Genomic DNA, 25,455 nt, shown 5'->3' on the forward strand with positions numbered 1-25,455 from the left:
CCAAGCATGTGTAAAGGCCCGCTACAGTACATCCTCTGATATTCCCTGTCACCAATTTCCCCCGCCACCAACTGCGTTCCTTCTCCGTCGAAAAAGATATTTGTGCGGAATAAGAGTTCCTGGAAGTCGCCACAATCGAAGCCGGGAACATACGTCTATTTCACAGAAGTTCTCCTTTAAAGCTGACAAGCAAACGCTGGAGTTTTTTCTGGTTTTAGTGTTTTGGTCTGGATTTCTGTGGTGTTGGTTGAACTCTTGCTAATATGAGTTCGGGTCGTTGCTCGTACATGTTTCATGTGCGTGACATGACTAGGTGACCTGCGCTGGTGATCCTGACTCACCGGTGTTCCAAATGGCCAGGTACTGAGTTCCTCGAGCTAATTTGGTTTTGATGTGTGAAAGACACGCTGCACGCCGAAAAAACGAGAGAATAACTTTTCAGAATCTAGAGTTCAGAGTTCAATGGCATTGAGGAACCGCTGTGAGTGCACGTGGAACCTTGCCTTTAGTTTAGTTCTTCGTAGATTATCTTCGCCACACCTGAACTTCTGCGAGAAAAGCCAAACTGAGATTTGACACAGTGTGTGGGGATTTCCCAGCCTTGTCTCGTGCGAAAGCTGGGGCATTGCGGCTTAAGTGACCTGTTGACACGAGCGAAGGCCTACGAAATTCTTTATCGCAAGTCTTCTATAATTTCGGTGTATCTAGCAGAAATCGTAGTGTGACGCATGGGTATAGTCTTTTTGTAGAACAATGATGGACACCTTCACTTGCCTGCATTACTAGTCACAGTCGCGTTTTTATTTATTTATTTATTTTTTTGGTTTTGGATTTTCTTCGGAAATATATATATATATTTGAATTGAATTTTACTGCGATTTGTAAGTGGAGTCCACACACGTTAGAGTGGAGGTGGCCAACCAAAAACCTGCATATTTTGTACTTATAAAGGAGTGAAGTCCCGGCTAAGGTGGCGTTTATCAGGTTTAGGCTATGTAGCATAACAATATTGAATTTTGTTTTAGTGAGGGAGCTTGCAGTCTGTTCTTTAATTGCAAGCGAACCATTGTATGGGCTGGCATGTTGTAAGTTTAGATTTTTCACCAGGTTCGTGCTATGGTTGATCTCAGTTGGTACAATTTGTGTAATGAGTAGTCCACAAGTCGGCTGAGATTTTGCTGAGGGTGAAGATTCGCTGTAAGATGTGTTGCATTGCATAATGAAATCCTTGTACATAATGATGCAGTATCATTACGCTCTCCCAACTTCTTAGAGTTCTCGAGAATTTTGAATATATTCTATTTTATTACATGTACGATGAGGCTTGCGTGTTTTACTGAGACGATTAAGTGTTGTAGATTTTTGCGTGAAGCCCTGATGAGGATAGTGGACGTCGATTAGTCGTTGGATGCAGCTAATTCACTTTCGAGGGTAACCTTTGGGCGTTATAGATTTGCTTCGGGCTGTCAATCCTCGACGATCATATGGTTGCTGCAGCTTTTCTTCCATCATGGTGCATTTTCGATAATTTTCGTAAGGAACAGGAACTGGAGTTTGGGTTGGTTGATGTGCATCGCCAACACGATCCTGAGTAGCTGTAGAGGAATTGGGTCCGTATGGAAGTTTGTGGTGGATGTCATAATTTGACATGGCAGCTGCACCGTCTACATGCAAATAAATTCATTTGAAAGGAATGGCGTTTGTACTTGGTGGTCAATCAACGAAAGAGCTTCTGTATCTTCAGGCTTGGACTCTACCTTAATGGACTAGCAGAGGCGCTACAGTTGTCCACCTGTTTCTTTGTGAACCCGAATCTAGTCTATCGAATGAATTCAGATACAGTGATGGCTTCTTTGGCACATTTCTCCTCGATCGCCTTGTCAGAAATGTTTGTCTCGACTTCATACATGTCGTTGGAACGTTGGTAATTGGCTACAAATTTTTTTGTGGCCTTGGTGTCAAACTTTCCTCCTTTTCAAAGCAAAGGGAACCCTAATGCTCGTCAGAATTCATGGAAGGGAGCAAGCAAGCAGGAACAATGACTGCAGGGGAAAGTAGCAGAAGTGAGCATATTCTGATACCGCAGAGCAATGCAGCTCTGTGCGAAGAATTCAATTACCGGTTAGGGAAAACCTTGGGGATTGGGGCTTTCAGCAAAGTCAAGTCTGCAATTCATATTCTTACTGGCCAGAAAGTTGCCATCAAAATTATCAACAAAGAGAAGATGAAGGATATGGAAGACAAAGGTCTGTTTCTTTGACTAATGTGTGTTGACTTTTGTTTTTCCCTAAATTCTGACTCACTTTTCTCACCTTCGATCCTAAAAATTCTGCATCTGCTTTACTTTTCCTGATCGCATATTGCAGTTAGGCGAGAGCTGAAGATTATGCAGATTGTCACGCATCCACATGTAGTACGTTTGTACGAAATTATTGAAACCTTTTCAGACATATATGTGGTTATGGAATACGTTGAATCCGGAGACCTGTTCGATTTCATTGTGCTTCATGGCCGTTTGCATGAAGATGATGCTCGTCATTTTTTTCAGCAGGTACAATGGTTTTTTATCATTTATCAAATTAGTCTGGTAACAGATCCAAGCAAGTATAACATAAAATAGATGTATCACTAACAACTAATCCTACGATATGTTCCTGCAAGATCTTGGGAATAGCACTTGTAGTCCTGCAACATGTGACCTTCAACTTGCCTCATGCTGCAGGAACGATGTCTAAATTGAATAATAATCGTGATCTAGTTCCTTGTACTTCACCAGAATTTTACTCCTGACAATTGAACTAATGTTTTTGTGTAATATCTTGTAGTTAATAGCAGGTGTGGAGTATTGTCATAGGAACAGGGTTGTACATAGGGACTTGAAACCTGAAAACTTGCTGCTGCATGCGAAGAGGCGGAGTGTTAAGATTGCAGATTTTGGACTAAGTAATGTTATGAACGATGGACATTTCCTCAAAACAAGTTGTGGAAGCCCCAATTATGCTGCTCCAGAAGTAATACAGCGAAAGTATTACGCAGGTCCTGAAGTTGACGTTTGGAGTTGCGGTGTGATATTATATGCTATGCTGTGTGGAATCCTGCCGTTCGATGATGAGAATATTTCCAGTTTATATCAGAAAATCACGGTATGATTGTATCACACTTTTTTAGTCTTGTTAACCACGTCTATAGACGAGCAAACTGCCACCAAAGACATCAGAGTATGTGCATTGGCGATGTTATATCATTGATGATGTAAATACATAAAGCTTATGAAACATACTTGCTTGTTTTCTGAATAGAGTCTTGTATCATTTGCTGTTATTAACCAATCAAGTGATTATTTTTTTGAAGAAAATTGGTTCAAACTCTGATCACGTCAATTTTGTAGGATGGTATTTATACTCTACCAAGTCACTTAACCTTCCAAGCTAGGGATCTGATCACTAAGATCTTGAAGACAGACCCTCTCACTCGAATCACCATACCCGAAATACGGTGTCATCCCTGGTTTCAGCTGCATCTTCCTCGCTATCTTGCTTTGGAGACTCCTCAATATATTAAAAGTTTGAAAGTTGTATGTGTAACTTCTTTTGGCTGGCCTCTATTTTGAAGAGTTACATTTCTTTTCAAGGTCACATGAACTTGTCGCTACTTTCGTACATGAAAGTAGGTTTGAATTCCTAGCATGATAGAGAGATTAGAAAGTTTGTGCTAAATGACTGCTGACAGATGCTTGTTCTTGTTATGAAATAGTTGATAGCTGAATGTATCAATGCAGATTGATGAAGATGTTTTAAATTTAGTTGAGAAAATCGGCTTCGACAAGGGTTGGCTGATAGATTGTCTTCAGAGGCGAGAGCATAATAAGGTGGCTTCAATACCTATTGTTGATTGTTGGCTCTTGTGGTGTCTGTTCAAGATTTGCTGTGATTTCGTGAAAATACTTGCTGGAGCATTTATCCCGGCCAGATGATATATCTGTGGGGTATGGCGTGGTGACTTGGGGCAGGCAACGGTGACTTACTACCTATTGCTAGACAGTCACCTATCTCACAACCCAGAGCATTACCTTGAAGGTAATCTTACTCTGAAGAACTGGTGAGCTACAGATTCTGAGTAGCAATGGGGCAAGGAGACACGCTTTATGTTTGATGAAGAAATCAAGTGCTCTTGTATTCATGGCGTCATTTAATGCGCAATTGTTTCTGGAGGTTGATCTGTGGGTATACTTGGTGAAATTTGTCATCTGAAGGTACCATGGAACTTTTGTAATGGAGTTATTCTACCTCAACTGTATAAATTTAGATTTGTGGTACATGATGGTTGGGAGTCTAGCACCTAGAGCCCCTAAAGAATAGTTCTATATGGGTACTGCCCTACTGAAATTTTCGCTATACAAATGAGGTTCATTCAATAGTGGGGTATCAATGTGATTAACTCTTGCACTTAGGGGATCAAATTGTAAGATTCTATAATTTTATGTGGAGGGCCCCGAATGGGTCAGTGGTATGTGGAGACCCCCGAACGTTGCGTATGTGTTAAAATTCATTCCACTTCTTCATAATATTTTGTAGAATAGCCAGGCCTCATTTCTGAAGGGTATTTAGTTCTTTTTAATATTTCTGTGAGGTTACTATTACTTCAGTCTCCTTTATTGACGAATTTTAGCTCATAATCTGAAAGTACAAAGTAGACTTCCAGAATTGCCTTAGTGGTTACACCTAGGCTTTAATTGCTTAAAATAAAATTTGTTCCGCAATCAAGGATTTTTAATCCTTTTCTTATCAACGCTGTGCTTTGGTGGCGAGTCCAATGATTGTAACATTGTTGCCAATATATTTTGCCCCATGTTTTTCTGTTTCGTAGTGATACCCTTGGCACAACAGCTACTTGTGGATTGTGATATCTGGTATTTTTCACCTTACGAGTGACTGAAGACGTTCTGCTGAAGCTGCTGTTCCGCTGTGGAGCAGACGATTAACGGTTTTTGAAGATGGATAACAGTATTCTGATATTTATATTTAACTAAGACGATAAACAAAATATATATCTGATCACTAAGAATGCGTTTGGTAGAAAATATCTGTGAAATCCACACATTAACTCTTGATCTTTAGTGGATTGTGGTATCTGGTATAAGCTGACAACAGAATAAGTTGGAGTTGGCACTTAGGGTGATCCTTAGACTAATGCATCCTGCACTGTGGAATCGGCCCGAGACTCAGCTGAAATTTGAATTGCCTAAAGATTCTAATAGCGGCTAACTCCGCTTCACCCTTAATATGCATCGTGCAAAGCGGGGGTTGGAATGTCGATCTTCATGTTAGTAAGTTTCTGTACATTGTTGCTGTACGTTTCTTTGATCTCTGCAAATACCTTCGTTAGGAAAGCAGGTCATTAAATCGAGTCTTCTTACATACGATGATCAGTTGCGTAGTTTTTATGTATAGTTTGAGTTTTCGTGCCCTGGTGTAGTCTGAAGTCCATTCTTGTGAGGTTTTGATGAAGGTATTAAAAAACTTTGCAAGACTGGAAAAACTTTGGGCCCTACTGCATCAGGTACAAAGTCCTTTTCAGATCCAGCACTGCAACTGAAAGCGTCTTTTGTCATCGCAACATCCTTGGACAAAAGCTCTGTTCGACTTGTTTGTTGTCTGCTCTCATCTATCTTTCTCGACCTTTACGCTTTCTTAGTCAACAGTATTTTGTAAAGTTAGTTTTTAGGCTACCATATAATGTTTTACGTCTTAGGCCACGTTTATATAACTTTTTCAAATATCTGATCGAATACACTCAGGATCTGGTATCTCTCACGAAATGTTAGACCGGGACTGATACCTCTGTGAGCAAATGTTATTCGCTTGGTAAAATGCCCATGAGAAAAAGGCATTGAAGAGAGAAGAGGAGCAAAAATCATGAAGGGTAATCGAAAAGGAAACTAAAGGGTATAAATTAGAATAGGATTAATCTTAGGTAGTCTCATCTGAACATACTTGGGCTGCTCCATGGATAATGAATAATCCACTTTATTTTTGGAAATTGCAAAGAAAACCAAAATTAATTTATTTTTGGATCAAAATAAGACTTTATTATTGATTTTTTTAAAATTTACAAGATAATAGTAATTGTTTTATATTCAAATTCTTTGAGCAAATAATTCTTCTTTGAGAGATATAGATTTGGTATCATTAAAGATATCTAATAAAAGTAATCAAGTTGCCTAAGAAGTACTTGTCTAAAGGATTTGTAAAAATTTGTTACTTGAATAGATCTAATTAATGTAGATCGTACAAGATTTTAGATAAAACAACAAATTCAATTTAAATAACAATACCATTGATTTTACTAGTCATGTTCCAATCATTATCAATTAATATACCAATTATATATTATTTTTATGTAGCAAAAAATACATCCATAAATATAGTCATCATATTAAAGATAATTTTATTAATGTAGCAATCAAATAAAAGAAGAACAAGCAGATGAAAGTTTTGCAAGGCTTTATTGTGATAAAATTGATAATATACATGTAAATAAGACATATCTTGATGTATTGGATTGTCTAGTATAATTGAAAATACCAAATCTTCAAAATAATATCTAATAAAATTGGCAAAGAAATTATACAAAAAATCATATATAATTTGAAGCTATTGTATTGTTGATTCTTTATTAAATAATTAAAGATATAATTCTCCAATGTAGTTTAAATCAAACACATTGCCATTTAAAATATAACACTACATGAGAGGTACTTGATATTTAATAAAAAACAACAAAAGATTTTTATTATAACAAAAGATTTCACCATCATTGTTATCAACCTATGGTTTGAAGATATTAAAAACATAATTATGCATTATATTTTTAATGTTGTTGGGATGAATTATTTTTCCCAATATTAACTTCAATAATTGATTTGTTCAAAAGAAATACAACATGCTTATTTTTGTCAAATGAGAATCCAAGAGGTTGACAAATAGAGTGTAAAAAATACAAAAGAATGATTCTTTGTTTGTATTGGATGTCAATTTTTGAGACTTTGTCTAGTTTTTTAAATATTTCTTTGATAAATGTAACTATAATTATAAATTTTAAATAAATTAAGATATTTGACATAGATTGTTGTTTTGTACTTGCACCAAATGTCTTCTTCTTTACAAAAGGCAATGCACAAAATAACAAGCAACAGTAGATATTTTGAAAAAAGCCATATCTTGACTTATCACCATTAATTCAAACTTCTTTGTATTCTTTGTATTAAATTCTTCTTTGCTTTGCTATAACATATTATTGAGTGCACCTCTATTTGCTTCATAAATGTATTAGAGATACTATGAATTTATAAGAATAAAGGCATAAAGAATTAAAAGTAAAAAATGAGATATATAAATTTAAATTAATAATAAAAAATATGAATAGCTATAAATAAATTATGATATTAAAGAAATGGTGGATATAATTGTATATACGACTTTACTGACTTGACTCCATATATAAGTTATTATAATAATTTGAAGAGATTTGGAAGCCAAATTATTTGTAAAATAAGTCACAACTACCTTTGAAAAATAAAAACATGGTGAATCCAATTCAATGTTATTTTTTTGATTTTTTTTGTTTAAATGGCTCTTTTATCAATTAATTTCAAATTAAAACATAAAAAAAGCCTATGGTCAAATTTATAACAACTGATTTCTTTACAATCTTTACTTGATCTTATCTATATCTTAAATGTAGTAATATTATTCTAAATCTAATATCAATGATTGCTACAAAGGTTTATTATTATCAGTATTCATGAGAGAATTTAAACAAAAATTAGATTTACTCACCAATTTGCATACATTGAGTTGACTTGAAAAGTTAGATCTAAGAAGTTATAGTAGAAAGAATATTTTTTTATCTCTAAATAAGACCTAACAATGTGCTAAAAGTATGGAAATAGTTCATGCAATGGTAACAATCATTAATTATTATTTGAATTATTAAAAATACAAAGTAATGTCACATTAAGAGCTATTGTAATTAGTCTAAATATTAGAAATATGACATTATGAATAAGTGGCTATATACTTTACTTAATAAGATTTTACTATATTTAGATAAATTTGTCTTATAACTTTTTTAGATGAAATGAGATCCAATACAAGTTTAGACTTTTGAAAGATATACTTAGAGATGCTACATTCTCGATAGAAGAGATAATCTTATTCTTTTCAAGAAGTAAGAAGAAAAGAACTTAGTGAAGACGAAATATTTTTTAGTGGTAAACAAATACAAAGATGATCTTATTTCTTGTTGGAATTTTTTTCATTAATAATATAAAGGCTATATATTGTTTAAATAATTAGTCATAAGAAGGGGCTACAACAAATTTTAATGAAAGAAGGTGGCATTGTCAAAGAATATATGAGAAGAGTAAATGAGTTGGTAGAACAACTTGTTGTCATTGGAGTTGATATCAACAATAAATACTTGATTTACTATTTGCTTTGTGGATTGTTTGTCAATTGGGATCCATTAATGATTATATCCTAGTTTAACATAGATTGTACTTTAGCTCCTACATAAGAAAAAATTGCAAAGAAAGTACAAACATAGAAGATGTTGTTGTATAATAACACAACTATATGGTGAAAGATAAAAAATGATATAGATTTTATTATAGAAGAGCCTTATAGAAAGATATAGTAGCAAAATAAGAATAAATGATAGGAAGGTAATAAAACATTTTAGTCCTATTGCTGCTTTTTTATAGAAAAGACTTCTACTTACTTTGTAGGGGCATAAATGAGCCAAATTAAAGTAGATGAGATAATTAATTAATATTAGCATGCTTAGGAGAGAATTAAGAATAGGTTGTAGCAAATATTATCTCAAAATATTAAGAATTGATACCCCAAAGAGGATGGGTTGTGAATTAGGATCAGAATTAGACACTAAGGCACAAAACTATGCATTGACAACAATTTCAGAGCTTTTTGATTAATCAAAGAGTAAAATTTGATAGCAAACTTATGAAAGGATTTTTGGGAGTTGATTTCATGTGATTTGAAGGCATATTGAGTTTTTGAGGACTTTTCAAAATGAGAGATGTACTCAGTAATTTTTGATTTTGAGAAATAAAATGAAGTTTATAAATTTTAGGATTTTGTGAATTTTGTAGCACATTTACAAATGCAAACTTGTGATGTTGTCATTGTATTTGATATTAATATGTTTGAAAAATTTGATATCAATCAAATATTTAGACTGAAGGATATAAGAATTTTATCAAGTTAGGATCTTAGACACTTAAAATTTAGGATTAGTACGGATTTTTGCAATCTTGCAAAATCCAACAATTGGATTGAAGAAAAAATTTATAAGGACTATTTGGATTTACAAATCTATACACTAGCCAATTTTTAAAGCAATTGAATAATTCAACAAAGAGAAATCACTACTGAAATTTCAATATTTAGATTGGAGAAGGGGAGACCCCAACATCTGAAAGATTTAAGAGCTTTTTTGTTCAATTGGTGAGTTCAATTTTCTTCAAATTTTATATGCATGTTAATTTTTAGTGGATTGAAGTGTTAGTAAAATTTTAAATAAGATCAAAAGTTTGATTAATATTTATTAAGATTTTAAAACAACCATAGGAATTTATTAAGATTTACTTAGAATTTTTTTGGAGTTATTTAAGATTTAATTAGAATTGGTTTATGATTTGATTAGTATTTAATTAAAATTTAATTATGATTTAATAAAGATTTAATGAGGATTTATTTAGAATTTGTTAGAGTCTCATTAGGATTTATTTAGGACTTATTTTGTATTTCTGTTTTTAGTATTTAAAGAATTCTTTGTTATTTTTTTAAGATTTATATTTTAGTATTTCTTTAAATTTTTCAATTATTTTTCTTTGAGATTTATTTATGACTTCTTTATGTTTCTTTATTAATTTTTAAAAAATTTCTTTTGGATTGGTTAAAATTTGATTAGATTTTTTTAATGATTAGCTAGAATTTATTCAAGATTCTATTAGACTTTGTAAGTTCTTATTGTTGCATTTTTTATTTACCTTCCATAGGTAGGTGCCAGATGTATTTTCAAGTAAGAATTTATATTATATTATATAGAAGCATGACAAAAAAAATCTTATACACTTTTTAAAGATACAATGAAAGTTTGAAGTGGTTCTCCGCTAATAAGATTTTCCAAGATAGAAATTGTAGAATCTTTTGTACATCTTTAATTCTATAATTTGAGAATTGTTTCTAATAATTTGAAAAAGATTAGAAAAAATGATCACTTTGGAAGTGAATGTGACTTATAAAAAAAAGATGAGCAAATTGTTCAACTTTAGATATATGCAGCTATCACAAGAGGACTTAAAAGTCATAGACATATGACTAAAGTTGATAAGAAGTTAGAAAAAAAATCTACTAATAATTTTTTTAAAGACAAATAGGTTATCAAAGTGAATTTTATAAAAATAGATACTTATGGCCATGATTACTTCATAGATTTAAACTACATTGAAAATGCTAGCAAATATAGGATTAAGTTTTTTAATTTAGCTTTTAATTCTTTAAGTCGTGCTATTTCAATAACAAATAATAGAAGACTAATTATTTTTGGAAAAAGGTTTGTAAACATTTCAAATAATAAAATACTCAAGTACATTCTTTATATGTTTTATTTGTATGAAAGCTTGATTTTTGTAGGTCAATTCATTAATAGTAGCTATACTTTGAAATTCAATTCAAAATGCTACACAATATATGATAGCGAAAATCCTAGTAAGTCAATCTTATATGCAATTTGTGACCATAAGAATAGACTCTATTGCATCATATTCTTTGATATAACTATATTGAGTTTTAATACTAAAGCTCACTCTTCAACTCAATTCTACTACACTAATGTTATTGATTCAACTCTTTTAGTGACTATAGAGCAATTTGATTTTATTAAATTGTTGCATAAGTAGTTGAATCATCAAATGATTTCAAACATGTATCATATAAACCTAACAAAAGAGCTACCGCAATATCCACAAATAAAATACACTTGCCAAATGTGTATTCTTATCAAACACCATTAGAAAAAAATCCCTTAAGCTTTAACTACTCAATAAACTTAGCCTCTCAAATTGATTCCTTTATATTTGTGTAAGCCATTGCATAATAATAAAAAGCTAAATATATTCTTATACTTATCAATGACTTCTTAAGATATATCTAAATCTACTTCCTATAATTTAAAAGTAGAATATTCTCTTATTTTAAATAATTTATTTAGATAATTGAAAAATAGTGATTTCTTAGTGTTTCATGCCTTAGGTTTGATTGAGGCTGAAAAAACGTGTTTTTTTCTTTCCTTGCTTACTGCTATTCTAAAAAGATCTATCATCAATTAACCACAATACATTCTCTTCATTAGAATGAAATAACAAAAGAAAAAAATCGAGTACTGCTTGAAGCAACTTTCAATATTTTCATGAATGCTAATATTTCCATTGCTCTCTAGCCTAGAAAAATTAAAATATCTAATTATATTTTTAATAAATATAAAACTAAATCTTTAAATTTTTTTTATATCTTTTGAATTTTTTGAAAAAAGAATATTATATTGCTAATTTTAAAATACTTGGTTGAAGTACTTATGTTCATATATTTTATGCATTTTAAACAAAATTTCGATCTAAGTCATTTATTACTACTTTATTAGACTGTAAAGAAAATTCAAAAGCATATTGGTGTAATGATCCATATTCTAAAAAAAACTATATATCTTATAGTATTTTTTGAGAATGTCACAAGACTTATAAATTTAATTAGAAAGAAAATATCAATTCAAATTTTGGAGTTTGAGACTTTTGTTGGTGAGGCACTAGTGATGGATCTCAATGGTGCTTCTTCTATGACATTCACTCGGTTAATTCAAATTAAACTGATGCCAATAAAAAGATCACACTATTTTTATCAATTCTTTATTAAATTAAGAAAAAATGACTTATTTTATTTTACAATCTAATTAGATATTTTTTAAATATTTATTATGGAAATATCAAATCCTACCAAAGATGACATTAATACAATAGATGTTTTCAAACATCCATACTAGAAAAAAAAACTATGCAAGAAGAAATAGACTCTTTAATCTAAAAACAATACTTATGAGTTGGTGGAATTGCATATAAGAAAGAAGAAATCATTTGGAAAATAGGTCTTTAAGTCAAAACCTATCTTATATTTTGTACACCTTCAATTGAAGACTAGATTAGTAATAAGAAGCTTAAAAAAAGGCATAGAATTGATTTTAACAAGATCTTTGCACTGGTAGTGAAATAATCAACTTTGAGGACTATTATAACATTTGCAATATTATTAGGCTAGAACTTACATCACATGAATGTAGTCACAATGTTTTAAAATGAGACCTTTAAAGATCTCATTTACATGCAATATTTTATTAAATTTGAAAAAAGTAGGAAAAATATCTTTAATTTGCAAAGTCAAGCACTCAACTTATGAATTGAAACAATCATCTATAATATAATATAAATAAATCAATGGTTATCTAAGGAGCTTGGGATAGATCAATAGCTTTGTAAATCTTAATTTCTATTTTTTCAAGAGAGACTAAGAATTGATAATTACAATGCTTTATGTACATGACCTTCTTGATATAGATAATAATCCAAAGTAGATAAGAAAAGTGAAGCTTTATCTTAAAGAAAAATATAAAATAAAGGATTTGGTCTTGATCCAAAAATAACTTAGCATTGAATTTTATAGCATCTCAAAGGCAATGTTTATTCACCAATGTACTTATTACTGCCAATTGATCAAAGAATTTGGAATAGAAGATTCACACCCTAGGCTAACACCACTACTAGAAAGATATATTTTTTAATAGATGCAAACATAGAAAAGATGGATGTGATATATTAGTGTTATGCATTTTATAAGCTAATCTTTTTTATGTATATTTATTCAAATATAGCAAAAACTACAAAATAAAAAACTTATAGTAGATGTATGAAAAAACTACAAAATAATTCTAGGAGTTAATTTTGTACATTTTGTAAATTTAATAATAACATTTACACCAATAGAGTTGGACATTCATTTGAAATATGACGATTAAGGCTCTATAAAGATTGCAAAGAATCTTTTATTTTTATTTTTTTTAATTTTAAGACAAAATACATTAAGACAATAGTATGAATAGATACTATCATACTATTGACCTCATTCCTTCACTAAATTGAGTTTTTGCCAAACATTTTATATGTCATGTTCAGCAGTTCTTATTAATAATGAGCTAATTCTTGTTAGTTCAATCATGTTGAGTTTACTTCATCCGTGCAATCACCTTCTTTGCAATCAATGCCATGAACTGTGAAGGATTATTGAGTATATTATTCTACATAACTATATTATAACTATTTAATTGGTATTAAAGTTTAAATTATAAATATGCATATTATTTGAAATTCTCTAAAAAAGCGTATTATAAATCAATAGAAAATTATTCATTTATATAAATTTTTTTTATCTGATTTCTATATATTAAAACACACAAATATCAAGTACTTGTTACAAATGATTGTTAATTTAGTGCTCTCTCTCTCTCTCTCTATATATATATATATATATATATATGTATATATGTATAGCCTTATACCATGTAAGAAGGATGATTGTCTTTGTAAAAATAACATTTTTGATGATGGACCAATTAAAAAGAAAAAGATGGTTTATGACATTTCAGCTGATACCAACAAAAACCAGTTATGAATGACTTAAAGAGACGAATCAATTTTGGGTTCAATTTTATGCTTCAATTTTTAAAATCTTTTTACTCCTCAGTCTATTCTTATTTGAAATGTAATTGCTACAAAACGATATCTTGTTAAAAATCCTGCTTACGTGGTCATCATCATATATAAACTAATAACAAAACTATAATATAATACAAAAATAACATTGCCAATTTCAAGTATGACATGAGTTTTGTATAGTAATCGTATTTATTGAGTTTCATTGGATACAGAGCCGAAAAAAAATGATGCAGAAAAGCTAATAATAATAATAATAATAATAAAAAGAAATGGTAAGAACTGGACAATTTGATGGCTGCTCAAATTATGGCACTGGTATGTTCGATTCCAAGAGCAGGTGTGAAAAGGGTTCCTCAATCCCCAAACTGACCCGAGGTGGAACGGTCGACCCGAACCTAGGTTCTAGGTTCGGAAACTTTCCAGACCTAAGCCGAGGAAGTCTCTTCAGCAATTTTAGGGTTTAAGTCTCTGGAGCAAGTGAGAAGCTCTTTCCCCGCCTCGTTTTCTCTTCTTCCTCTCGCTCGTCCCAGTTGTGTGCAGCAGGGTCCGTCACACTCTGCAGCGGCAACAATGCCGGCTGGTCATGGGTTGCGATCTCGCACGAGGGACCTGTTCTCCAGACCCTTCAGGCACAAGGGTTACATCCCCTTGACCACCTACCTGCGTACCTTCAAGGTTGGCCAGTATGTGGATATTAAGGTGAACGGTGCTGTCCACAAGGGTATGCCTCACAAGTTCTACCACGGACGCACCGGCATCGTCTGGAACGTCACCAAGCGCGCCGTTGGTGTCGTGATGAACAAGCAGGTATGGTCTCTTTGTACCTCTTCGGCTGTCGTCTACTTTTGGAGATGTCTGTCTGGCTTAATGACTTTCGTCTGTGGGTGCGTCTTCGCCACTATTCTCGATCCTTCTGCTGTCAACATTGTGTCTCCAATGTCTTTGGAGACCGGGATACTTCTTTTCGAAATATGGAGAGTGTATCGTTACCATATAGTTGTCGCTTCGACCGTTAGGGTTTTTTCTTGGGAGTGATTTTTGCTGATTTGCAATTATGCTTTCGAAACCAAGGTAGGTTTTGATGATTTTCCCCTCCTTGAATATCCACCGTCGTCTCAATCTTTGGGATATAAGTTCTATTTTCCATGTGAACATGTTATGATTTGATTGCTGGTGTTACTAATTTTTTTTGCGGACGGATGGATTTTATTCACATTGGTCGTGAAGCACCCTGATAAACTGCTTGCGACACAGATTCTGGGCTGTCACCTTCACATTTATAACATACGGATAATTTTGATTTAGACTGTAGAGTGAGGGTGCGAATCGGGATCATTGATAAAAATCTATCACAGATACCTGCAGTTTATCTTCACAGGTTTCTTCATTGGGGATGTCTATATTTTGAAACACACTTGGACTCACTGTAATGAGTTAGATCTTTCCATTTTGATATCATTTCGCCATTCGTTTAGAATCTCCGTACTGTGACGTATTAGATGAGTATGCAACATCGGCTCGTCTATGGATTAGAGAATCCTACCTGTTCGAGACCGAGGTCTACAGGTAATGTAGCTTACGTAATGTTTGATTTTGTACAGGTTGGAAACAGGATCATCCAGAAGCGTCTGCACGTTCGAATTGAGCACGTGCAGCCCTCTCGTTGCAGGGAAGAGTTTCTCGAGCGCCGCAAGAGCAATGACATCAAGAAAGCTGAGGCTAAGGCTAGAGGCGAGACAGTTGACCTCAAGCGGCAGCCTGCTGGTCCCAGGGCTGGATTCGTCCTTGACTCCTCCACCCTAGAGACCGTGACTCCCATTCCTTACGATGTCGTCAACGACCTCAAGGGAGGATACTAAGTCTTGTCTCTTAGCTTTACTGTGGTCGAACGTGGTTGTATCTCAACCTTTTGAATACATGGTTTCGACCAAGTTTCACTCCTCAAGCACGTCTAAAAGACAATGTTATCTGGTTTCAGGATTTCCTGGATTTTGTGCGTGCACTGAAACGCCAAGTGATTGTTGCAGTAGCTTTGCTTTCACAGATCTAAATGTAATACCGCTGCATTCATCATTCAAGTCAGTACTCAACCACACCCATTCCAGCTGTTTGGATCACCACCTTTGAGACTAGTTGATAACTTCAACATTGTAACGCTCAGAATCCGTACTATAGAACAACGCTTTTTGCTCCAGTCATGTAGTCTTTACGCTTAAATCAACGCCTGTGTGCTAGTGATGATCTGGCAAGTAGGGTCTAAAAAACCAATCAATGTGGGAAAATTGAGAGTTCAAAACCCTGTACCACCTTCAGGGTGGAGTGGGTCATGCTTCAGTGATATTACAGAATACTAGTATTTTGAGAAATTGAACCTGTAGTCACCGTGATCGATTTTGGGATCGTTGCTTCCCATGCGACCGAATCAGCAAACGTGATGCTGCGTAGAGCAGTTGAGCGCTCTAGAAAACTATTTTTAGATAGTTCGTAAAATGCCAAAAATATATTTCGAGTTACCACCTCCACTGAAAGCAAATATATAATCATTCATTAGTAATGTCAATAAGTACTAGATTGCGTTCGTTGACATATGATTCAGATACTACTGTAGTCAATTTCTCAAACACAGGTTATACATATGTATATATATGTTCTAAAAATAAAATTGAAGTTACGTGTCTTCACATGATTACTAAAAATATATGGAAATATTGCAATATGAATTATATATCTTTGTAAACTATAGAGGATAAAAACAAATTAATATACAAGACTTTAATCTAGATGTTCGCATCACATTTGTGAATTTTCTCACATTATTTCCTCACATTATATATTATATACTTTCACATTAATTTAGTCAGGTCTTTTTCCATATATACTTATTTTTTCCTTTATTTTTCACTTTTTCAAGTGTTGATGTTAATATCCTATTATTAATATTTTCGAATATTATTTGACATTTATATGTCAGAAAGTGCTATACAATAATAGTTACTAATATTACAGTTGTAGTCCATAATCTGCATAATGGTAATGACCTCTATTGAACCAAATTTGAAACCCATTACACATGCATGTGTTTCACAAACACAACATATATGCCATAAGTATCATTTACACATCAGCATGATAAGAATACACACATATATAAACACACATATATACTCTTCTGTACATCTATACAGAGATGAATGCTTTTAATACCAAAATTTATTTATATTTTCAAAATGGGCAAAGTAATGACTACTTCGAATCAATGATTTCACAATAAAGTACAACCGGGAGTGTTAACTTAGATTTGCTTAGGAAGAATGATGTAAGTCAGTTCATTTGCTGCTGGTTTGTCAGAGCAGCATTAGAAACCTGCTAAGGTTATAACTATCACTAGTAAGTAATCGGCATTAAGTAGCATCCATCTCCACACCTAGGAACTCAACTACATATAAACATTTGATCACCAACGATGACGTTTCTTGTACTGGAATATACAAATTAAAAAGAAAAGAGAGTACAAAGGTACAGGACTCAAGGGTGCCTATTTAAATCATTGTGATACTCAAATCAACATTCCTGCATGTGATTCGCAAATCTATGTACACTTCGCAATCCTCAAGCTTGGCCCTACCCAGAAAAGTGGGTGGGTCACTGTGCTTGGTTGCACGACAATGAGTTCAAAGCTCTGGAATTACAATTACTGATCTAACAGGACACCTCTGTGGGCTGAATCCTATTCCGAAAAACTGTCGCTGATACGAAATTTTCTTGAATAATATGTCAAGTTTCATGCTCTCCGGACAGCGAAAATTGTACACTGGAGGGAAACAATGGATCAGAGCAATCCTCAGAAATAATGAAAAAAGTTCAAGGGGCAAAGCAACTCGTTCTCTACGATTTTGACTTCTTCTTGATCGCTACTTTTGCGAGAAAGTCGTCATCACTATCACTTTCAAAGCATTCCCTCTTTCTCTTGCCCTTCGATGAAGAGCCTCCCTCTTTACTCTTGCCATTTGAAACAGGAATAGATTTCTTTACTCCCGGAGATCCATTAGATAATCGCGAAGGAATGGAAAACTTGCTTATCGTGCCATGCTTTGAAGACTGCCCTTTTTTCTGCTTGCGCTCGAACGCCTTCTGAGCCTCATCGTGAAGAAGCAACCCATGCTCCATCAACCTTCACAAAAGATGCCTTTAGATATGAGAAACATTCAACCCTAACCTAAGATCAGGTTGAGGTAAACAGAAGTAAGATCTAGAAAACTACTCCAAATTAATGATCAACTCTAAGTTTAACCAAGAGCGGAATTCTGCAACCAGGTAGCAATGACAAAAATCAAGCAGGAGATGCACACCGACTTTTGAACATAGAGGTTGACATTGCAACTTTGATATTAGGAAGTTACAACACAAATATTTTTCACCAAATAATCTCGAAAGGATATTAAGAACAGGGATAATGATTATTTCGAAGACTTAAAATTGAATGAATAAGAAGACCCACCAGATTTCAGCCATCTCGCTTTCAGGAATCTGTTCCCGAAGAGTGGAATAAAAGACCCTCAGAGCGTCCCTCTGCAAACAACCATCACCACTACGAAAATTACAACCCCGATATGAAGATCACTCGAAAGGATCAACTCCTGCGTAATGTCAGCGTCGTTTTGTAATGTCCAAGTTATGCACAGATGATACTTTAACAAATCAAGCCACAGATGCTTTTACAAAATTTCTGTGATCATTCAAATAGGTCTACAATGCTGTTCCCCAGTTCGTCTATGCTTGGTGCTAAGATCCATCAATAAAATGTAGCTTATCACCCTTACCAATATGAATTCTAGAATAGATGCTACGACGAATTGGTGACAACAATACTTACAGGTAGAAACGGAAGAAGCACAAATTATACGAAAATAAAATCCCCTCAGTACAAAAAAACTTTACAACACAACTGGTGAATTAAAATATATGGAAGTTCAGTAGACACCTCTTCTGGAGGCTCATGTTTCTGTCCTGGCAAGTCGTACACTTTCTTCTCTTTTCTCTGCTCCACCAGGGACTTTGTGGTTGTCACAGTCGTCGTTGTAACCTTCCTCTTTATCACACTTGATGATGCCCCTGCCTGCAACATTCATTTAATCATCAACCCATAGTTAAATCAAATCATAAGCGTAGTAAGAAGTCAATAAGAATAACAAGAACAATAATGACAACAATCATCATCATCATTCTAAAACGCTTCAATTCGAGTTACAAAAATATGTACAAATAGTGTCTGTAGGCTTCACGTGCGCGAAATGAAGATGAGATTTTTGTTTTAACTTTCAAATGAGATTACATTTGTTGATTTCGGTGTCACTTTTGGATTACTCGCTGACCTCACTTGTGTTTCCACAACAGAGACCTTCCTTTTTTCTCTCTCTCTTTCCCGGTCCTTGATTTCATTTTTCGGCTTTATGAGATCCCTAACCCCTCCAGAAACTTTTCCATTCCCCATGACCGACTCCTTTATGATCTGTTCCTTCCCATTCACCTTTCCCGCATTTTTACCGACGCTCTTCCCCAGTTCCTCGCCATTTACATTTCCATCCTTCTTGCTCAACACCTTTATTTCCTTGCTCGACACCTTGACCAGTGACTTCGCCTCAATCTTCACCGACGCTCTATCCTCCTGCTTCACCGAGACCTTTCCCTCTTTGCCAGCTACTCTTCCCTCCTGATCTCTGGCGCCGCCCTTTGAAAATTCTTTCCCGACCTTCACTAGATTTGTTCCTATGTTGCTCCTCACTTGGTCTCTGTTACCACTGTCTTTTCGATCGAGAATACCCTTCTCTTTCCTGTCTGAAGTCTCTGCAGAGGGCCTTTTTAAAGCGGACTTCAAGAGATCCGGCTCCCCAGAATTTCCCGATTCCTTCCTCACTTTCACTGATTGAGTCTTTGGTTTCTCTTCTGCCATTGTTAATTTATCCTCTCCACGACCTTTTACCGTGCAGGTCGTTGAGAGAGAGTCACGTCTCCTTTCTAGCTCTTCTCGTAAAAAAACTGAACAGCAAATTAAATTAGTCTTGACCTGAACATATATACTCGAGTCCTCCTCTTATCAGTCACAGCTAGTAAAAAAAGTGCAATGTAGATGCATCTTGAACATCAAACATATCTAAAGTTAAGCAGTATAAAAAGTGAGAATACTCTACGAGGGAGTTTTACATCATCATCCGAGAAGCAGTGCAAAAGCTAACAGCCTACTCTAGAGGTCTAAGGACATAATCTTCCACTCTACTGAGTTTGAATGAGGTGTCAAACCCTCAAGTTAGTGAGCTATTTCTCACCACGACGAGAAAGCCCTAGTTGAAGGGAACAGGGCAGAGGAACCTAAAACATAAACTCTGTGGAATGGTGGAAAAATCAGTAACCATAATTCCCTGAGAAAATGCTACAAACAGCCTACAAGTGTCAATAAATTGCACTCGAGGGCTGAAAATTATACAACATGCCAGAGGTGGTTATACATGTTCAGCAGAGTTTCTTTGCAAATCACGAGACATGCTAAGCTAACGAGCTTCCAGCATGATGTACCTTAGGTTCCTTCAAGAAATTGAATTAAAATTAAAAAAACTAAAAACTAAACTAAAAAATTAATAAAAGCACGCGCCACACCAAATAGGTCTAAGCATTCCGCACAGAATGCAAGCCTCCAAAGCACGTAATTCATCCGACACCTCAAAAACTCCCTCCGAAAACCTCCATCCACTCGCAGCTACCCGGAAAAATCAATCAATCAACCAATCAATTAATCAAATAAAAAACAAAAACAGAAATCGAGAGCATTACACAAAGAGTTAAGCTGGCCTACCTTCTCACAGTTACGTCTCCAGGATACTCCACCATGGCATCTCGAAGCCTGTCGGCACTCAAACTCCGGCAGAATGCAGAAAGAATTTCGAACAAATAACTTCTGCCCGCTCGCTGCTGGTGCTCTCTTTCTCTTCAAACTGTGCTATCTATGCAAGACGAACTCGCGCAGAAAAATCGTTCTAGAGGGCAGAAGGCGAGTTATGAGAGCGGTGCGTGTGCACCGAAGCGGCGATTGTGGCAGCGATGGCGCAGAATCGAGCAGCCAAACGAAGCGCCCTTTCCCATCTCTCGTCTTTCTTTCTTGCGACTCTGCGTTCAAGGCCATGACGAATGAATGAAACGGAGCCCCTTTGCTTTGTTCATCGAACGAATGTCTCTGTTCGTTTCGTGCAGTTCATCTCTTTCATACCTTGCATAAAAGCCTGATGACCTCATTAAGAAAACTAAAAACATTTTCTAAAACATTTTAGTATGTAGGTATATATATATATATATATATATATAAATAAATAAATAAATAAAGGGAATTTTTAAAGTTATCCAAGCATTTACTAAATCAATCCATCATCATTAGTTGAAGATCCATATATATATATATATATATATATATATATGTTTTTTAATTTTTTTTTAATTGGTTTTTGACCAATGGGGATTTGGGAGTCGAGAATTATTTTTGATGATGGTTCAGATGGATGGGTTTGATCACTTTAAAAATTTCCTATATACATACATATACATACATACATACATACATACATACATATACATATATATACATATATACATATACATATACATATATGCATACATATATATATGTGTAGATATAGAATTGAAGCCTTTTGATTTGCTTAAGGAATAACATTGCAATTTCTCAATGTATTTTCTATATTTTTAGATATATGTCTCATTTAAATTAAGCCCATGAATTAGGTATTTATAGTAATATTTTCTATTATTTTATCCATACATAGTTACCAACTTTCTCTTTAAAAATGAATATAGAATTAACTAAATATATCTAAGATCTTTTAGATATATTTATACATACTACTATTATTAACATATAACTAACATTGAAGTTTCTTATTTTATTTTAGAAATAATGTGTTAAGATAATAGCATCCTAAATGTTTATGGAGAAGAAAAAAATTATTTTTTATGAAAGTTTTGATATGCATTATAATAATATTGAAATAAATAAATAAATAAATAAATAAATAAATAAATAAATAAATAAATAATATTATATATTTCTTGCAAAGTAGACAACATACACTATAGTTAAAGACTACAAGATGTGGCTCTTGGTGTCAACAAGACCTTTTAATATAGGACATTGGAAACTTTTTTCTACATTGTATGGTATAAGACATAACTTATTCTACTTTGTCATATATCAAACTTAATATAAGATACAAATGACTTTAAATGGAGAATGCAAATATGAATAGAGTTACATGAGAAGAACAACTTGGCATTTAAGCTTAATAATCATTTTTTATTTTTTATTTTTATTTATTTATTTTTTATCTCAAAATTACCATCTTAAAATTATGAATTCAAAAAATATTTTCTTATTCTTATAATATATGATACAATTTTTGATGATTTCATGTAAAAGGTCTCACTTTAAAAAAAACTATTTTTCATTAAAAGACTTTAACATCAATCTTAGATGATAAGCTTCTCTCTATTTTTATTATTTATTGATACATTTAAGTAAGATGCAAATTAATTGAAGATTTTGAATAAATTCATAATTAAATAGAAATATGAAAAAAATATAATATCTTTTGGATAAGTAAAATTATATATAAATTTAAATAATTTACAAATGAATAAATAGATGAACATATGAATAGATATATTAATACATCATGCAATTAGTACTACTAATAACATTTTATTTTTTATTTGATAATATCCATATCTACTCTAATCAAATGATAAAACCTTCAGAATTATGAAAATAATCTATTTAGCATATTTTAATACATGCTACATTATAAAATTATTAATGCAATCATTTTCTTTCCTTTTTGCATTCTCTAATGTATTTCAACAATACATATTTTCTAGTATGATTTATTTATTGGTATATGTAAATTTATTAATACAATATATAAATTTGAAGAGTCTTGTAGGACTCAGAATCACAATCCAACATTGTATCATAGACATACATATTTATCTAGGTAAGAAGTGTTAAGTAGAAGGTAATAAATAGATTTGATAATATCTTTTGGTAAAAGCTTCTTAGAAGCATCATAGACATGTATTTGACTTTATATGTATTTGTAGTTAATTGCTAGGATAGAAACTTAGCCAAAAAATTAGCCACGTATCACATGTATTAGTAGCTTGTGATACAAGCAAATCATGTGGTGGATATATAAGAAACTTGTCTTATAAGTTAGATACATATCAGAGGTCTTATAGAACATTGCCACATATTTTCTAATTAGTTAGTAAATATAGAAGCAAGAGTGAAGCTTTCTTCACTCTCATCAATGCTTTTTTTATTCTGTCTTATTTTAAGAGATTCTAATTTTCTTGTCTTTGATAAAAATCATTATAGTTTAATATTATACTATTTTTGAGTAATTATCTAGTCTTGTTAAGTAACACAAGAGTCTATTGATCTTTGACTCTTTGAGATTCATGTCCTTGATATGCTATTGCAATATTCTTCATATGTAGATTGCAGGCAGAGCCAAAAAATTAGCCAAAACACGTTTATAAAATAAATGTTAATAGTACAATTATCATGAATTAGTGGATGTATTACATATTGCTACTCTACATTATTCAATAAATTCTAACTAAACTATAACCATTGAATATATATGAGACCAATCCACAAATTGTTGATATTTTTATAATATTATATACTTTGAGAATGAGTAGATTACATTATGCATTAAGTGTGAGTGTCAAATATGAGTGCATTTAATACTACTATCTCTTATTAGATCTCTTGAACTTGTGTCTTATATAAATAATTGTGTAAACACTTCATTTTTGCAATGAAAAAGTAGTAAATGGCTCATAAAGAAAACAAGAAATTCACACTTTTTGATTGAATATATTGAAAGATTGAGTAGAGTGGTTTTTTAAGATAATCAATTAAAATATCTTTACTTCCAGATGAATTGTTGTTTCTTTTGGTAAGAACTACTGATTTCTAAGGAAGGTATAAATTAAAAGATGGAAAGTACAAAAAAAATTTGTTAGAAAAATATATAATCAGCTTAAAGGATAAGTTGTACAGTATTGTATTTACTATTTTTTGGATTTTTTGGTTCATTGTGTGTTCTTAAAATATTTTCAAAATAAATATTTGACAAAATTGGATAAGTATGATGATATGAGATTATCCAACTATTTGTTGATTAAATCTAGACGAATAATTTAAAGTATTCTATTTTTTGTGGCACCATAATAATTATATCATAGAACTTTATGTTCTACTTGTGGTAATGTCAAGCCTATTACTCATCCTCCTTCCTAAACTATTATTAAATTTATTTCATTAAAATATTTATTATTTTATTATGTAAAAATTAATTTGAAAACACATTAGGCATCTAGCTTTAGAAGATAAATTCTACTTGCAACAAACAAAGAATCAAAAAGTCTTAATAAAATTTTACATAAATGTTAATTAAATATTATTAAATATATTCAAATTTAATAATATATTTAATAAATTTAATAATATATTTAATAATATAATCAAATTTTAAAGAATCTTAAAAAAATTCTAAAAGAATCATTAAATTATTAAAAACAAAGCATCAGAGAAATTATAGAGCAATTGTAAATAAATCCTTTAAAAAAAACTCTATAAAACCATAAAGAAATCCAAAAAATAAACCTCTAAAAAAATTCTATAAAATAATTATAAAGTAATTATAAAAGTTTTTTAAAGAATTTTGAAAAAAACCATAAAAATATATTAATAAAATCCCAATAAGACTCTAAAGATATCCTATAAGTTTTAATGAAACTTTAATTAAAACCTGATTAATCTTAATTAATTCTAATCAATCTTATCACTATCTTAAAACCTCAATAATTATTCATTAAAGCATTGATCTTACTTAATATTTCATAAAATATTTAATCTAAAATTTAACAATAACTACAATAATCTAAAAAAAATCAAATTTATGAATTTAGAGAATAAACTTATTAATTTCTTGGATGTTGATAATCTTACTTCTCTAACCTTGATATTGATCTTTCAACAATAATTACTCCTTATTGAATTATTTACTTTTAATTAAATTTAAAATTATTTTTTATACTAAATTCACAACTTGCTTACAAAAAAATCCTTTAATCCAAATTATAAATTATTTAAGATCAAAGAAACATTTATTAATCCTTGCAATTCAAATTTGAAAAATTTAATTCAATTAGATTTTAATAACATTTGATCTAACTATTAGATTGATTTTAAATTTATAATATAAATTTAAGACAAGTAAAGACATAAGCCTAAAAATATTTATCCATCAATATGCTAGAAAGTTCATTGAATTTTCAAATATATGAACTATCTTTTATTTCTCAAAAATCCAAACTATTTAAAATACGTCTAATTTTGAAAAGCTCTAAAAAATTCATTATTAAACCAAATCAATTTAAATAACTGATCAACCAAATTCTTACAAGAATTTTCTCTAATCTTGCTCTTTAATCAGCAAAAATATCTAAAATTTGTCATAAAATCATGATTTTGTGCCTTATAG

General features: G+C 32.2%; 3 protein-coding genes across 13 annotated transcripts; 2 read left to right on the plus strand and 1 right to left on the minus strand.

Moving 5' to 3' along the window:
- Positions 1-121: 121 nt before the first annotated feature.
- Positions 122-4,788, plus strand: LOC112290455 (SNF1-related protein kinase catalytic subunit alpha KIN11). 5 transcript variants are annotated; one of them, XM_090255150.1, is made up of 7 exons: positions 144-360; positions 1,359-2,246; positions 2,367-2,551; positions 2,826-3,143; positions 3,389-3,574; positions 3,779-3,868; positions 4,010-4,788. In XM_090255150.1, exons 2-7 carry the CDS (start codon positions 2,012-2,014, stop codon positions 4,100-4,102), a joined length of 1,107 nt encoding a protein of 368 aa, XP_090111276.1. In that variant the 5' UTR covers positions 144-360; positions 1,359-2,011; the 3' UTR covers positions 4,103-4,788. The 5 variants fall into 5 exon arrangements, with proteins under 5 accessions (XP_024392470.1, XP_090111276.1, XP_090111275.1 ...); XM_024536702.3 differs by having other exon boundaries at positions 122-2,246; XM_090255149.1 differs by having other exon boundaries at positions 217-360; positions 3,779-4,107.
- A 9,561-nt stretch (positions 4,789-14,349) lies between these two features.
- On the plus strand, positions 14,350-15,788 carry LOC112290858 (large ribosomal subunit protein eL21x/eL21w). The gene is made up of 2 exons (XM_024537641.3): positions 14,350-14,650; positions 15,445-15,788. Exons 1-2 carry the CDS (start codon positions 14,414-14,416, stop codon positions 15,700-15,702), a joined length of 495 nt encoding a protein of 164 aa, XP_024393409.1. The 5' UTR covers positions 14,350-14,413; the 3' UTR covers positions 15,703-15,788.
- Positions 15,789-17,307: 1,519 nt separating this feature from the next.
- On the minus strand, positions 17,308-21,019 carry LOC112290131 (uncharacterized). Of its 7 annotated transcripts, XM_090255151.1 has the most exons (7): positions 20,691-21,011; positions 20,519-20,594; positions 20,167-20,223; positions 19,176-19,879; positions 18,825-18,959; positions 18,342-18,412; positions 17,308-18,014 (listed from the first exon to the last, which is right to left on the minus strand). In XM_090255151.1, the coding sequence occupies exons 4-7, from the start codon at positions 19,791-19,793 to the stop codon at positions 17,729-17,731; spliced, it is 1,110 nt and encodes a 369-aa protein (XP_090111277.1). In that variant the 5' UTR covers positions 19,794-19,879; positions 20,167-20,223; positions 20,519-20,594; positions 20,691-21,011; the 3' UTR covers positions 17,308-17,728. The 7 variants fall into 7 exon arrangements, with proteins under 7 accessions (XP_090111277.1, XP_024391892.1, XP_024391889.1 ...); XM_024536124.3 differs by lacking the exon at positions 20,167-20,223 and having other exon boundaries at positions 19,371-19,879; positions 20,691-21,019; XM_024536121.3 differs by lacking the exon at positions 20,167-20,223 and having other exon boundaries at positions 20,691-21,013.
- Positions 21,020-25,455: the final 4,436 nt, after the last annotated feature.

Source organism: Physcomitrium patens, chromosome 13 (assembly GCF_059467195.1).
Source record: "Physcomitrium patens ecotype Gransden chromosome 13, ASM5946719v1, whole genome shotgun sequence".
NCBI classification, from domain to species: Eukaryota; Viridiplantae; Streptophyta; class Bryopsida; order Funariales; family Funariaceae; genus Physcomitrium; species Physcomitrium patens.